Source organism: Parus major, chromosome 12 (genome assembly GCF_001522545.3).
Source record: "Parus major isolate Abel chromosome 12, Parus_major1.1, whole genome shotgun sequence".
Classification (NCBI taxonomy): Eukaryota; Metazoa; Chordata; class Aves; order Passeriformes; family Paridae; genus Parus; species Parus major.
This window is the reverse complement of record NC_031781.1, coordinates 19,930,186-19,945,407: the sequence shown is the minus strand read 5'-3', so window position 1 is coordinate 19,945,407 and position 15,222 is coordinate 19,930,186. Positions and strand designations below refer to the sequence as shown.

The 15,222-nt window shown below is 51.2% G+C and overlaps 1 protein-coding gene across 2 annotated transcripts in view; it reads left to right on the top strand.

Annotated features, from left to right (window-relative positions):
- Positions 1-15,222, top strand: part of SRGAP3 (SLIT-ROBO Rho GTPase activating protein 3) — a 72,905-nt gene that overhangs the window by 49,594 nt on the left and 8,089 nt on the right. Inside the window, exons 7-18 of one of the 2 annotated variants that reach the window (XM_015641159.3) lie at positions 2,581-2,802; positions 3,264-3,365; positions 3,578-3,775; positions 4,992-5,076; positions 5,610-5,637; positions 8,911-8,941; positions 9,591-9,651; positions 10,033-10,110; positions 11,126-11,260; positions 13,566-13,671; positions 13,889-14,116; positions 15,031-15,110. In XM_015641159.3, coding sequence (XP_015496645.1) covers positions 2,581-2,802; positions 3,264-3,365; positions 3,578-3,775; positions 4,992-5,076; positions 5,610-5,637; positions 8,911-8,941; positions 9,591-9,651; positions 10,033-10,110; positions 11,126-11,260; positions 13,566-13,671; positions 13,889-14,116; positions 15,031-15,110 — 1,354 coding nt within the window. Of the gene's footprint in view, positions 1-2,580; positions 2,803-3,263; positions 3,366-3,577; positions 3,776-4,991; positions 5,077-5,609; positions 5,638-7,515; positions 7,619-8,910; positions 8,942-9,590; positions 9,652-10,032; positions 10,111-11,125; positions 11,261-13,565; positions 13,672-13,888; positions 14,117-15,030; positions 15,111-15,222 lie in introns of both variants that reach the window. The other variant, XM_015641157.3, reaches the window with a different exon arrangement.

The following is a 15,222-nucleotide window of genomic DNA, read 5'->3' as shown; positions in this document are numbered from 1 at the left end:
CAACGTTACATGGAACCATCATATTGTTTGGTCCCTGGAAAAATGAGCTGAGTCAAGTTAGGGAACCAAAACAGCAGTTCAAAAAGTTATGCCAAAAATCCTCAGTTAGCTTTACTGGCCTGGTTGAACAGGGCTTGGAGCAACCTGGGCTAGTGGAAGGTGTCCCTGTCCATGGCAGGGTAGTTGAAATTGGATAATCTTTAAGGTCTTTCCCAACACAAACCATTCTGGGATTCTGTGATTTACTTGCCGCACAGTACAGCTCTGGGATTTGCAGCAATGTCAAGAAAGTGCAGGCCAGAAATTAAAATAGTCGTATAATTATTATATATTATGCATATAATTAAAAATAATGTAGAATATTTTTTTAAAATCAGATAAGGAAAAAATGCAGAGAAGAGGGAACGGAGCAGAGCAAATGAGTTGGGCTCTTCATTTGCAGGCAGTGCTGGTCCTCTGGAGGCATTAGTGCTCTGCCTGGGAAGTGAAGGGGAGGCTTGCAGGGCACCCAGGTGTTACTCCAGGGTCCCACTTGCTCAGGTGAGGCTCTCATGTGCAGGTTCAGCCTCTCACATTACAGAGGGGCTCGAAGTTGCCGGAGCCACAGAGCAGTGCGTGCACCCTGCTGCAGCTCTGGGGTGGGTGCTGGGAGGCACACAGGTCTTTGGCTGCTTCCGTGCTGTTCTGGCCAAACGTGCTTGCTTGAGCTCCAGGAGCTGGTTTGTTTCTCAAGCTGAACACTGGGATATTTCCACCCCTTGCAGGGTGTTACCAGACGTGATGAATTAATGCTTGGGGAGCTCTGAGCTTGGCAGATGAAAGGCGCTGCAGAAGGGCTGGGGATTATTATTTGTGGTTCTAATTTATTTGCCATCAAAGGGATGAGAGGGGTGAGAAAATGCCATTTGTTCTGGGGCTGGGAGCCTCGGTTTGAAGTCTTTTTTTTTCATGCTTTTTCTTTTCCCCTCCCCATTGTGTGTTCCTCTGGGAATTGCGTGGAAGTCCCTGCTTCGTCTTTTCTTCTCTGGGCACCCGTGTGTGAAGCAGCCGGCGCGGTGCTGATCAGCAGGGACTTCAAGGGCTGCAGTGTGTGCGGGAAGTGCCTGCCCTGGTTCTCAGGAGCAGCTGATTGCTGGGCACAGCAAATCACTGCCGGCTTCAGTGCGAGGCCAGCAGCACAAGAAAGGAAACATTTCACATGGAATTTTCTCCTAAAAGCATCTGGCAATGCCCTGAGCCCCTCTCCTTGGGTTCTGTGGCATTCAGCTCTTTGCCTTGTAGTGGCTCAGTTTTGTGTGCTTTGGGAATTCCCACCCTTGAGCAGTGGCAGATATTGCCTCCTGGTTTTTTGTAGCCAAGTAGCTGTGATTTCAGGGGCTGGGAGAACACGGGTGAGGGCTGGGAAATGCTGGGGAATAATGCACAGTCCATTCCCAGGGTGGAGTGGTCAGCTGGTCATGGCAGGAGTGCTGGTCCTCCCCCAGTGCTGGCACAGGGGTCCCAGCCCTGGTCCCTGCCCATCAGTGGCAGCCCCTCGGCTGCATTGTCCCACCTCTGGGCTTCCTGTACAGCCTGGAGTGGTGCAGATGTTCATGCTGAAACTCTCTCATGGCATAAACTTGCAGTGCAAAATGATGTTTTGCCCCAAGCAGCAAATGGAAATTCACCCCTTATCTTTTTTGTGTTGCTTGTTGATTTTTTCAAGGCAGGTCTGTGCCAGTCCATAACTGCCCATACTCTCAATGTGATTAGAAACTAAATAGAAGCAGGATAAATGGAAGGCTGTGACAATTGAATAATTTTTACAAAATTCCTCATTATTGCATATGGGGCTTCGGAGCTTCTAAAGACGAGGGGAGCAGTGGGGCTGGGAACTGGCCCAGTGTAACTTTGCTCCTGCTGGTTCCAGCAGAGGCTGCAGCAAGCACAGCCCTGCTGTGACGTGATCTGAGCTGAGCCGTGTCTCCTCACATCGGCTCTGAGCATGAGACACCTTCTTGGCTTGGAGCTGCTTGTGGCACCAACTGAGCTTTTGGATTTCACTTCGAGTTTATCAGTCTGAATTTCAGGAGGTATTTCTTCATGGAAAGGGTTGTCAGACAGTGGAAGGAGCTGCCCAGGGAGGTGGTGGAGTTTCCATCCCTGGAGGCGTTCAAGGAATAGCCGGATGTGGCATTCAGTGCCCTAGGCTGGGTGACAAAGGTGGGGATTGGTTACAGGTTGGACTTGCTCAGCTCTGATGGATCTTCCAGGGCAGCAAATCCCTGTGCTGGTATGACACTTGACATGCCAAATTCAGCTATAGTGAGGACGTTTAAAACTAGTTTTTTGTCTGAAGTACAGTATTTTGGCAGCAATTAACTCCAAGTTTTATCATTTTCCCCAAGACGGACACGAGAGTGATCAGCAGCATGAGGAGCTGCTCCATGGTGGGAGGCAGGCAGCTGTGCAGGGACAGAGCAGGATGTGACACGCTGCAGGGCACGGTGTCCACTGCCATGCCTTGCTTCAACACCCATCTGCGCTTGAGAAATGGTTTGGGAGTGTTTGTGTGACCAGGCCCCCCTTTGTGTTTCTCAGTGCTGCGATCTGGGATTCCACGCCAGCCTTGCTCGGACCTTCAGGACGTACCTGTCAGCTGAGTACAACCTGGAGACGTCCCGCCACGAGGGCCTGGACATCATCGAGAACGCCGTGGATAACCTGGACGCACGGAGCGACAAGCACACCATCATGGACATGTGCAACCAGGTCTTCTGCCCGCCGCTGAAGTTCGAGTTCCAGCCACACATGGGGGATGAGGTAACGTGCTCACCTGTGGGGCTGCAAAGGGGCCCAGCCTGGCCCTCCCCATGACCATGTTCCATCAGGAACATGAAATTGTTCCTGACTCCCTACCCCTCTCGGCTGCCTTCACTCACTGCTCTTTGTGTTTCCTTTCCTAATGAGACTCTTGGCTCGTTAGGGCTCCTCCTTTCAGGCTGCCTCTTGCTCCGTGTCTCTCCCAATTAGGGAGCCCACGGTTCGGCTCTCTCTGCCCCACAGATCTGCACAGGGGAGCTGTGATTAACCTGCTGTAACTGGGAGATGGCCGAGTGCAAATCACTTGGTGTTGGCCCAGCTCCGGGGAGCTGCTGATGGGACACACGGCAACACAGCCTCTCTGGAGGCTGCCAGGAGCTCGTGGGGGCTGGAGGGAATTGCGTGGGTGTGGAAATGCGTGTCTGGACCGTGTGTGACCTGTGGAATGTCTCCTGTCTCAGGTGTGCCAGGTGAGCGCCCAGCAGCCCGTGCAGACTGAGCTGCTGATGCGGTACCACCAGCTGCAGTCTCGGCTGGCCACCCTCAAGATTGAGAATGAAGAGGTAAGAGGTCAGGTCTGTGGGCAGAGCTGCTGAGCCTTGTTCCTCTGGAGGTTTCCTGTGTGCTCAGGTGTGGAGCCCCTCCTGTGGCAGGGCTGGAGGTGCCCACAGACCGCAGCCAGTGCTAGCCCAGGGCTCAGGAGCTGCCTGTTGAGTGGTTGGCTCAAGATGGGTCCTTTTCCCAGTCTGCCTCACCGCTGTCCTGTTTCTGGTAGGTACGGAAAACGCTGGATGCCACAATGCAGACCTTGCAGGACATGCTGACAGTGGAAGATTTTGATGTTTCAGATGCCTTCCAGCACAGCCGCTCCACTGAGTCGGTCAAATCAGCTGCATCAGAGACCTACATGAGCAAAATCAACATTGCCAAGAGGAGAGCCAACCAGCAGGAGACTGAAATGTTCTATTTCACTGTGAGTCTCAGCTCAGGCCATACAGGACACGAAGCATTAATTGCCAGGGCTGAGGCCCAGTTAAGTGCTCATTAGTGAAGAGCAAGAACCAATTCAGTCTCTTTAAGTACTTGTCTTCTGTCACATTTGGGTCTGGAATGCATTTCAGTGGCAGGACACTACATAGGGACTGACAGTCCAGTGCCTGCCTTGTTTTTCTCTTTGAGGGAACAACTGGAGCAGCCAGATGAGATTGAAAACTTTCTGAGTGGAGGAGAGGCACAGAGCAGGGCACAGACTCCAGATGGCCTCACCATGGGCCACCAGCCAGGGTCCCTTCAGGAAGGCCTTCAGGACTGTGAGCTAGGAGCCAAGTCTTCTTCTCTGGCCTGTACAGCTTAAATTTGCCCTTGGCCCACGATGAGCTGAGGCCACTCGTGTGCCAAGGAAGGCACAGAAGCTGGGCTGTGGTGTGTGTGCCTGCCCTGCAGCTCCCATGCTGCACTCCTGGGCAGAGCTCAGGTCTGTGTTCTGGTACCTGAAATACAGGCAACAGGCATGAGTTCACCAGGAATCTCCCTCATTTCATGTGGTCATAGCCTATGGTAAACAGCTTCTTGTGCTGTATTACATATGCATAGAAGAGCTTCTACTTTCTCTTAAAAATATTATTGTAAATTGGGAGGGAAATCGCAATTTTTTGTTTGGAATTGTGCTTGGGATTATTTTAGCAGTTTTTGCAGAGATTTGATCTTTCCCATTCTCTGTCTTCTGTTTTCCATCTCCTGTCTCCCTCTCTGACCTGTATAATGCCTTGCTCTGGAGTGTTCCTGGGTGTCCACAGGCTCACTGTGGGATGGGCAGTTGTTCTGCACAGTGTCACCTGCTGCGTGGAGCACCTGGCAGTCCCTGCCTAGGAGAGCTCAGGCACTGGGGGTTCTTGCTTGGCTTTGTTGGTTTGCACAGAGGCAAAGCCTTGGCAGTGCAGGGAAAGCCTCTTTGATTTCCTAGGCCATTCCCAGAAGCCTGACAAAAGAAAGCCAGCTTTGAACTCATTGTCTTTCCCTGCATTGCCGGGCAGGAGGGGCAGCTCCAAGGAGACCAGGCTAATGAGACCATCAGGGCAGTGGCTGGGGCAGCGAGAAGTGATTGGACCCTGCTGATCCCTGTGGTGCAGCAGTGAATGTCCATCAGGGGCTGTGGTGCTTAACCCACCCTGTGTGCTCTTTAATTCCAGAAATTTAAGGAGTATCTGAATGGCAGCAACCTCATCACAAAGCTCCAGGCTAAACACGACCTGCTGAAGCAAACTCTGGGAGAAGGTGAGTTGGGGTCAGGTCCAGGGAGGATTCTCCAGCCACCTGAGAGGGTTTAAACCATGTGTCATCTGTCAGCCTCACCTGTGTGTTCTCCTGATGGTTCTGTGCCTGGCTGCTGCTGCTCAGGCTAACCAGTGACATGCAAAATCATGATTTCCTTGGATTACTCTTCCCGCTTTTCTTTGGCAGTGCACATAGAGAATTCTCTTTGAGTCTGATACTGTGTGCTGAAGTGCTGGGTTACTTCTCCAGCAGCAGAGATTGCCACTGACTCCCACCCTGTGCCGCTTTCCTTCCTCTCCCTCTTCTCCCCCAGAAGATTCTAATCTTCTCCCTCTAGATTTCTAATCTGTCTTTTAATGGTGGGGGCACCAGGTGGGCATCTCTCCTCCCCAAATGCAGCTTCTCTCTGCCAGAAGCCATTCCTTGGGGTGTAGGAACCAGCAGTGGGGGTGTGAGCAGCTGCACAGCTGTGCTCTGCAGTCCTTTGGTGGTGGCTGATGTGGTGGGATAACGGGAACTTGTGTTTCTTACAGGTGAAAGAGCTGAGTGTGGAACAACCAGGTGAGCACGTTCTTCCCCTTGCTTGCTCCAGGGGAGGGCTGGTGCTGGCAGGAGGGGCTGTGGGAAGGGGGATTTGCTTTGCTACTGGTGCAGCTCGGTGGGGTTGAGTTACCCACCCCCAGCCCCGCTGTGGCACACATCCTGCTTCCCAGCTGCATGGCCTGGAGTGCTGGGATCAGGGGATGGCAAGCAGCCCTTGGTTCTACTGCAGTGTGGTTTCTGGCTGGCTGGCTCTGATGTGCCTGGATGTGCTTTGTCAGCACGCTGCAGTGCCCTGGAGTGTAGCTGAGATGGGGTTGTGTTCAGACAGGGTGACACGAGGGTGCCCACTCACTCCCTGCCATCCCTCTTCCTTTGAGGACTTCAGTATGTCCCTGAAATCCAGTCCCAGCTCTGGCTGCTTTGCCTTGGAGTGCAGAGCACACCTGGATCACAGACTTCATCCCTGTGCTGCAGGAGCTAGGGCTGGGGTAAATGTGACCGAGAGGAGGCTTTGATCCGTGTCCAGCCTGTGAAGCAGCTCCACAGAGCTGCAGTGGCTCGAGAGGAGTGTGCTGGTCTTCTGACAGAGAGACCAGGCCAGCAAGGCCTCCAGCAGCTCCCTGGAACATGCACAGCCTCTCTGTGTGTGAGCTTGTTCCAACCTTGTTTGTGTTTGATAAAATAAAGCTCCATTCCCTGTTAGAGGTGGTGGAGCAGATGGTGCAGCCTGGGCGGCCTTGCCAGGCAGGAAGGAGCCGCCTCATGCTGCCGGCACCAGGCCGAGAGGCGTCAGGGCCGGGCCCCGAGGCTCTGCCAGGACAGAAAGGGACGTTCAGAGAGCAGGGGCTGTGCTCCTGAGCAGTGTGGGACACTCTGAGGAGCTGGCCATAGCCCTGCTCCCTGCCACATCAGCTGTCACGGCTGTCACTGGTGCCTCTGATCACAGAGCTGCCCCGACACCCCAGGGGTGAGTGCAGGGTGCTGGCTGGGGGCTGCAGACACGGTCCCTGCCGTGTGTGGGGCAGGGCTGGGTGCCCCAAGGAGCAGCAGTCACCTCTGCCCCTCAGTTACACTCCAAGGAGTGGCTGGAAGCTGTAGGAGTGTAGAGTCAAGTTGCTTAGTTAGAGGCATCTGATCAGGGAAGCAGCAGACCCCTGCTGTCCCCTTTGCACCGAGCTCTGTGTGAAGTGTCTGTGTCCATTCTGTGAGAACTCTGTGTCCCAGCACCCAGTTTTGTACGTGTTTGCAGCTGTGCTTGCGACAGAGGGCAGGGCAGAAATCTGTTTGGGATTTTGTGGTGTTTTTCTACATCTAGACACTTAATGTCCTTCATTATTTAGAGGAATTGGACTGGGAATAGCATTAATGAAAGTAGCCCTCCAGTGTCCTCAGTACTGCACTGGAACCTGTCACAGGCTTCTCTGGCTTCTTTGTCACTAGCAGTGGGAGGGTCATCCCCATCCCTGGGATTCCAAACTGGAGTTAGGTACAGGAGGGTGGAGGTGTTCCCACTGTCCTCATTCTGGCCTCTCTCTGTGAGCAGAACGAAATCTGTTTAGGAACAAACAGGAATACCCCAGTGTTTTCTGGAGTGGCTGTGGTTTATTTTGGATATATCTCCTCTCCTCAGCTGCTCTTGGTGCCTCTTCAGGCTGAGGGAGTGCAGAGCTGGTGGTGGGAGGCAGGAGTTAACTCCAGCTGACCACCAATGCTGTTGATTTCCTGCTGGAGTGGTGTTGGTGTGGGACACACCAGTGAGAGTGGCTGCATGTGAAATCCTCACAGAGGGACTTTTCTGTTTGATTTCTTATTTTCAGTTATAACCTGTGAGATCTCACCCTGTCATTGCATTTATGTTGGTGTTTTGTTGATTTATTTTATTCCATTTTCTCCCAGGCCCCCATGTCTTCCCCCTAAGCCACAGAAAATGAGGAGACCTAGGCCTCTCTCAGTCTATAATCATAAGCTCTTTAACGGCAATATGGAAACATTCATTAAGGTACTTGCTGGCTTGCAGGAGTGTCTGTAAATGCTGGGAATGGAATGGTGGCTTTCCTGTCCTGGCTGCTTGCCATCCTCAGGGGTCCCTGTGGCTCATGTGCACCCAGCTGGCGTGGCCAGCACAGCTTTGCCTCGGTGATGATTTCTCTCCGTAGCTGCCCTTGTGCGTTCCTGGTGTCCCTGTCCCATCAGCTTGGTGCTCCAGACCCCACCCGTGGAGTATGTGCACCCATGTGCAGTGTGAGGCAGTGCTGGATGAGTGTCCTCATCGTCCTGCTGCTCCTACCCATCCTGAGAAGAAAGATTGCGCAAGCTCAGCCCAGCCCTCAAAGGAGCAACAGACACATCCCCCTTACTCTTTTCCACATGATGGAATGGGAATGGGACCACATTTTGGTGGTCATCCATCCTTGTGGCTGAGAAAGAAGATACAGTGACCCCAGAAAGTGTCTCCCACTTTCAAGGACTGCCAGCCTGGGGTAGAAATGCTGTTGTATGTGTGGCTGTATTGGAGGGCAGACAGGTGATCCTCAGCCTGGCACACAAATCCATCTGTAGGGACCAGCCCAGCTGGCTCATCCCCTGCCAGGTGCTGTCCTGTAATCCTGCTCTGGAGAAAGCTTCAGTGAAAACACTTTAGGAAGCACTAAAGACAAACTGTTGGATTAGGTGTCTAATAGGCATCATCTGGCTGGGGTTTATTCCCTCAGCTCAGCCCTGAGCCCGAGGGCAGTGTCTGTACACAGCACCAGCACAGAGAGTGCTGGCCCTGCTGGCAAAGCCTGTAATCCCATTAGGATTTGTGATTACTCCTGACTTAAACTGGTTTTTAAAAAAGTAATGCTCATTAAATCCCAGCCTGTTCAGCACTGAGAAGGAGGAATTACCTGCTCTAGAAATCTATCTGTGCAGGAGTGTCCCGTGCTAGCAGAGACCCCTTGGGGTGCGCAGCCTCACAGGCAGCGAGTGCCCCCATGGCTGCCCAGTGCCCCCCTCAGAGCCTGTGCCCCAGGCAAGGTCTGTCCCTGTCCTGGGGCTCCTGGGAACGCCAGAGGTTCAGACAGGGAGGAATCCGAGAGGTTGTCACTGCAGGCCCCCAGGCTGGGGTGCAGCGTGTGCCGAAGGGCTTTGGGAGGGAGGGGACAGCCCAAAGGCCTGTGTTGGCCCTCACTAAGCTGCCATTGCATTTCAGCGTTCATGGCCTCCCAAGGAGATGCTTACCTCTAACTGAACTTATCCCTGCTTAATCTGTTCTCTTTTTTCCACTCTGCTGCTCTTTTGTGTGCTCAGAGGAAGGAGGAATGCACGAACGAGGAATCAGGTATTTACTGGAGGCCCATCTGCGTGGTGGAGGGAATTGCCCAGAGATGCCACTGTGCTCTGCTGGAAGAACAACCAGAATCCCAAAGAGAAATGTGTCTGCTTGGGCTGTCAGACATGGCCCGTGTCTGGCTTGAGCTTTTGCCACAAGGGGCCTGGGGGAAGGCAGAACTCACCGCTGGTTCAGACTCAGGCACTTCACTCCATACACAGTGGTGTTCGTTGGGTTTTTTAGCACCTGCTGACAATGGCTCTATCCTTTGGTGGAAATGTTGTTATAAGCTGTATTATAGGAAGCTTATTCCATCAGCCAGGTATAGCACAAGTTTTATTTCAGCTCAGCATTCCACCTTTGGTGTGGAATAGCTGTGATCCCTCGTGGCAGTCTCCTGTCTGAGCCAGACAGGGAGCAGCAATGTTTCACACACCTTAGTGACAGCTTTCTTGTGTGTTTTTGGCTGCACACAGTATCCTCAGCGCATTCAATGGCTCTGTGTTTGTAACACCTCCTTTCCCTGCCTGTCCTCTTACTAAACTCCACACCACTAATTTTCAAATCTCTGGTTTTACAGTCTTTAATGCATTTCCCATGGTCTATTTGTTAGCAACAGACCAGTAATTTTTTGTCTTTTTCCTTTCCTTTCCTGAAGGATTCAGGACAGGCCATTCCACTTGTTGTGGAAAGCTGCATCCGCTACATCAATCTGTACGGTAAGTTGGCTCCATACAGCCACGGAAACCTGCCAAGGAGAAAAGGACTTGAGTGAGCAGTGAGATCCAGCAGAGACCCCCAGGGCTGCCTGCAGTCCATTCTCCATGGCAATGGCTGGGGGGCAGCATTGGATGACTGGCAGATGGTGAGGTTTTATTAGCACGTGCTGGGGTTAAATTGTTTGCTCAGGCCATGACCCCTTTCAGCACCTTGATCTGGGGGCCTTGGTTGGAGAACACGAGCAGAAGTGAGGTGCAGCAGGCTGTCCCTGCTTGGTCCAAGCCTGTCTGGTGTATGAACTCCTGGGGTTTTGCTGTTTTTACCTGCAGGTATTGCCCAACAGTTCCAGAAATCTCTCCTAAAGCATTATTCTCTTCCAGGCCTCCAGCAACAGGGCATCTTCAGAGTCCCTGGCTCCCAGGTGGAAGTCAATGACATCAAGAACTCATTTGAGAGAGGTGTGTAGCTGGGGTGAGCAGGTACTGCAGGATGTCCTGCCTGAGCAGGGATCCTTGGTGGGAGGTGTTGTGTGCTGGGTGCATTAGCCATGGTGTAAAGCCTGTGGTAAAGCCATTTCTGCTATGAGACACAAGCAGGTTTTATCCCTTCTGGGTTTCTGTGTCGTGTCTCTGGCAGTAGCAAGGAGTCACCCAGGGAAGGAGTATGAGAAGTACGGGTATGTGCAGAGGTCTTTTCCATGGTCATTAAATCACAAAAGCATAAAAGAGTTTGCTGGGGATCCTTGATTCCTGCAGCAGTCTGCCAAGGGAGGTGCAGCATTCCCCCCTGGCCCTGGTACCAGTGCTGGCTGTGGAGGTCTCGCCAGTGAATCTGTTGGGAAAATCACTCAGCATGCCAGGCCAGTGAGAAAGGGAAAGCAGTCCTTCTGTCCTGAGTGGAGGGGAGCTGTGACAGGGACAGTCCTGCTGGGAGTAGTGACCCTTAATCCTTCAGCAGCATTGGAAGGATCAGGATGAAGGTGGATGGGCCAATGGATAAGGCAGTGTTAGGATTGTCAAAGGGTAGAGGATTTGCACATCCAATTTAAGATTAATTAGTATGCAAATCTTGGGGGCATTGAGATCCTTTCACAGATTTAAGTCAGTACAGAGCTATCCAGAACCACTGGGTCCATTCCAGAGGTGCAGTTGTATCCTCCAGCCCAGCTTGTCCTCTCAGGCTCTCACTCACTGTCATTCAGACCTCCTCAGCTTTCTGGGCTGCTGCTGGAAATGCAAAAAATGAGCTGAGCTGGAAATGGTGAAGGAGGAACAACCAATATCATCCTTGTCCTCAGGAAAGGTTTGAAATCCCCCAGTAAAACTGGTTTTCAGGAAAAATCAGCATTGCAAATTGCACATGAGGAGGGTTTCTGAACCCTGGGAAATTCGGGTATTCCACTAAATGAGGAAAACCACTTGTGTTAGTCCTGCTTGATGGTGATGATGCATATAAAACCTTTTCTCTGGGCAGGTGAAGACCCCCTCGCTGATGATCAGAATGAAAGAGACATTAACTCAGTGGCTGGAGTCTTGAAGCTGTATTTCCGAGGACTGGAAAACCCCCTCTTTCCTAAGGAAAGGTTTCAAGATTTGATATCTACTATAAGTAAGTACATGTGGCAGCTCTTTGTGGAGAAGTGGGTGGGATGAGAGAAGCCCTGAATGGGGGCAGGTGCACCTGAGCTTGCAGACAGGGGTTTCTGCTCTGGGGAGGGTGGCACATGGGCAGGGAGAGCTGTTGGGATGTCAGGAGTGTGCACCGGCAGCACTGCGGGGACAGGAAATGACTTCTCTGGGGGCAACAAAGGAGCCAAAATGAGCTTGATGTTTCAGAGGTGATGGAAGTGCTGCCCATTTTGGCTACAGGTTACAGGAGAGATGCTGGGGTTGTTTGGGGTTGGGGTGTCTCAGCTGTAGGGGCACCAGTGGGGGAACTGCTCAAGGTCTTGTCTCAGCTTCACTGCCCGCGGTGCTTTCACCCCTTCTGAGTGTGCATGTTCATAACTGCTGGAGTCTAGTGATGCTGAGGTGATACCTGGAGGGCACTATGGGCTTGTTCCAGAGCAGAAGAATGTGTTCTGATTTCTCAAGAACAGTTGTTTTATGTGGTAGATTTAAGAAATTCAGTTTTGATGTGTAAAGCAGCACAGCACACATGAGACAGACAAAGGAGGTCGGTTCTGTACCAGTTCCATGCCCTGGACAAGGATTTGCAGTTTGTGCTTTCTCTGGCTGCCCTCCACAGGGGCTGCAGAGCTGGGAGCCTTAGGGCACAGCCTGGGAGAAGAGGATGGGTCCCCTCCAGTGCCAGAATGTTCTTGGTGACACGGCTGCCTGTGTGCTTGCAGATAGGCTTGTGTTTGACACAGCCCTAGTTCATGCTAATTTGCATGATTTATTAAGCTTTTGGGAGTTTTTTTGCAGACATTGTCTATTAATTTTCTGGGTGCTATTCTCTTATCTCTCTTTATTTTTCCAATTTTAACAAGACTCTTCATTTTCCTCGTCTTTCTCTTCCTGGTGCTCTTGCAACCTTTTGATTAAGGACAGATTTTAAATAAATTGAAGTGCTTTGTTCCTGTTACAAAGATGACCTGAAGTACAGCTGACTGGGCCACAGAAACACACATAAACACAGGCTGCACACATGGTGTCCCAGACTCATCAGGGTGAAAAACTTCTCCTTTTGCTCTTGGGGAGCTGGGGATTTATGTGGAAGCTCCTCAAAGGCACAAGGGCAATAGACAGGTCAAAAGGCACTTTGCAGGGTCCACATGGGGCTGGCCTTGTGTGGGCAGTGGTGATGGGTACCCTGTCAATTCCTGAGTTTTGCCCAGTTGAAACATTCTGCTAAGTGAGAAAGGCAAGTGCTTTGAGAGTTTGTTCCTCTGAGTGTCACAGCAGATATCTGTTGTCATAGGGTTTTATCCAGTTTGTATTTAGTTGGGGTTTTTTTTAAGCAAATATACACTTATGTAAAACAAAACTGAAGAAGTAGAGAACCCAGCAGGCAATAATGGGATCAATCAAATGGAAAATTTCCCCATGTGAAATACTATAAAGCTATGCATCTTGGTATTGAGGACAGATTTTGTTCAGAATTTTGATTAAATGGCAGCCTAGCTACATGTTGTCAGTGAATTTTCTTGTGATTATCAAATGGCATAGTTTGAGCCAGAACAAGACTTCAGTGTGATCCACCTGCTCCAGAAAAGCTCTGGTGCTTGTCCTCTGCTTCCTGTGAAACAGCAGCCATGGGATTAGCTCTGTACAGAATACAGGGTTAAAGGCAGGACAGCCCTGAGTAACCCCCCTTCCCCTGGGAGGGAGCAGGTGTCTGATGGCAGCTCTGAGCTCTGCACTCCTGTGGAGAGCAGCGAATCTGAAAGTATTGACTCTGCACTGGGTCAGCTAACCTATTTCCTAGGAGTTTCTAATTCCTATTCAGAGCAGTAGGAGACAGGAGTGGAGGGGCTCTGAAGGATCCTGTGCATAACTGGGTAGTAAGTTACAGAAGGGTAACCTGAATAAGAACCTCATTTAAAAATCTGCCCTAGAAAATCAAGCAGCGCTCTGTTTTCAGTGCCACATTGACTCAGGCTTTTGAGGAACAGAGGGGTTGTTGAGGAATGAAATGAATAATGCATAAACATTTCTTTTAAAAATAAGCCCATGGAAATGTCTTTATTTGCTGTTGGTACTGCATCTGAACATTAGAGTTCCCTGCTGGAGCAGCAGTGTCCCCCATTCTCTTCCTGCATCTCAGTACCAAGCTCACAGATGACCTCTGGAGACAGGCTTTTGTTTTCCTCGCTTACTGGGCCGCTAGATCTGGAACAAGTCCCTCTGGTGCTGAGCTGTCTGGTCCTGAAAAGGTTTTTAAAGATGTTCTTTCTATCTATGTGTTCCAGAAATTGAGAACCCTGCAGAGAGAGTGCACCAGATCCAGCAGATCATTGTCACTCTGCCTCGGGCTGTCATCGTGGTCATGAGATACCTCTTCGCTTTCCTTAACCAGTGAGTCTGTTTTCCTGCTTCACCAAGTTCCTCCTTGCTGTCCCTTTTCCCTGGGCTTTGCTGCATGAGCCCTCTGTGGTGTTGCCATGGGCAGCTGTGCTTTGGTTGTTGCCCAGCCTGGTGGCTGTGTGCCCGGGAGGGGCAGCCCGGGGCGCTGGGCTGTGCTGGCAGCTGTTCCCAGCCAGGAACAGCAGCTCCCTCACTCGTGTGCTTGCAGCTTGTCCCAGTACAGTGATGAGAACATGATGGATCCCTACAACCTGGCCATCTGCTTCGGGCCCACGCTGATGCACATTCCTGACGGGCAGGATCCGGTGTCCTGCCAGGCCCATGTCAATGAGGTCATCAAAACCATCATCATTCACCACGAGGGCATCTTCCCCAGCCACCGAGAGCTGGAAGGGCCTGTCTACGAGAAGTGCATGACCGGAGGGGAGGAGTACTGGTGAGCTCTGCAGGGTTCCTGCCTACAAGCACCTTCATCAGGCCAAGAGGCTCTTGCACACTGAAGCATTTGATTTAAACCAGTCAAAACAGACAGTTTCACCAGGTGTTTCATTTTCTTGTGCTGACTCACAAGTTATGAACCTTGGTAAAAAACATCAGAGGAAACTTTTTCCAGTGCAAATACTAATACTGAGGAGAATTTTTTGAGCTGCAGATCCACAGAAGCGTGTTCAGCAAAACAGAATTTTAGTTAAATTCTATCCAAATTCCTACTAGGCTGGAAAATTTGAGTAAGGACCCATAGTTCCATCATAATTTTCTGGTTGGATGAAATCCTTTGGCCCAAGGTTAACCCAGACCTTCCAGTTCCCTTTGTTGCTGGAATTCTAACCAAGCATTCAGGTCTGGGTTTAACAAACCAAGATCAGTAACAGCCTTGAACTGATTTTCTACAAGTTTCATCCATTTCTGAGACCTCACCATGCCTGATACTACTCACGTGCCACTCTCCTTCCTGGTGCAGCAGAGGAGCAAAAGCTCACTGTGAATTAGGGAATGGGACATTTAACTTGGTTATTATTAACTTTGTGTTAATTTTTCCAAACTCTGCTAAAGACACAAGAGCCAGCAGAATGTGACATTCTGGGCCTGGTGACTGTGGTGTGTCTGCTGTTCTCTATTTGGGATCTGCTGTGATTAGAAATCTTAGCATCAGAGAATCACAAATTACAGAATTAGTTAGGCTGGGAAAGACCTCCAAGACTGAGTCCAACCTTTGACCAAACACCACCTTGTCACCTAGACACGTCCAGTTGTTTGTTGTACACCTCCAGAGATGGGGGCTCCAGCACCATTAGGTGTGCTGGGTGCTTTGGTGTCCTTCTCTGTGTGACACCACTGTGTTCTCTGCAGTGACAGCCCGCACAGTGAGCCGGGCACCATCGATGAGGTGGACCACGACAACGGGACAGAGCCACACACCAGCGACGATGGTGAGCAGGACATGAGCAGGGGCTGGCTCTGTGCAGCAGAGCTGTGCTTGCAGGAGAGCAGCAAGCACTGCAGGGCAGAGGCTGCACGGGCTGGCTGCTGGCAGGGCTGGGC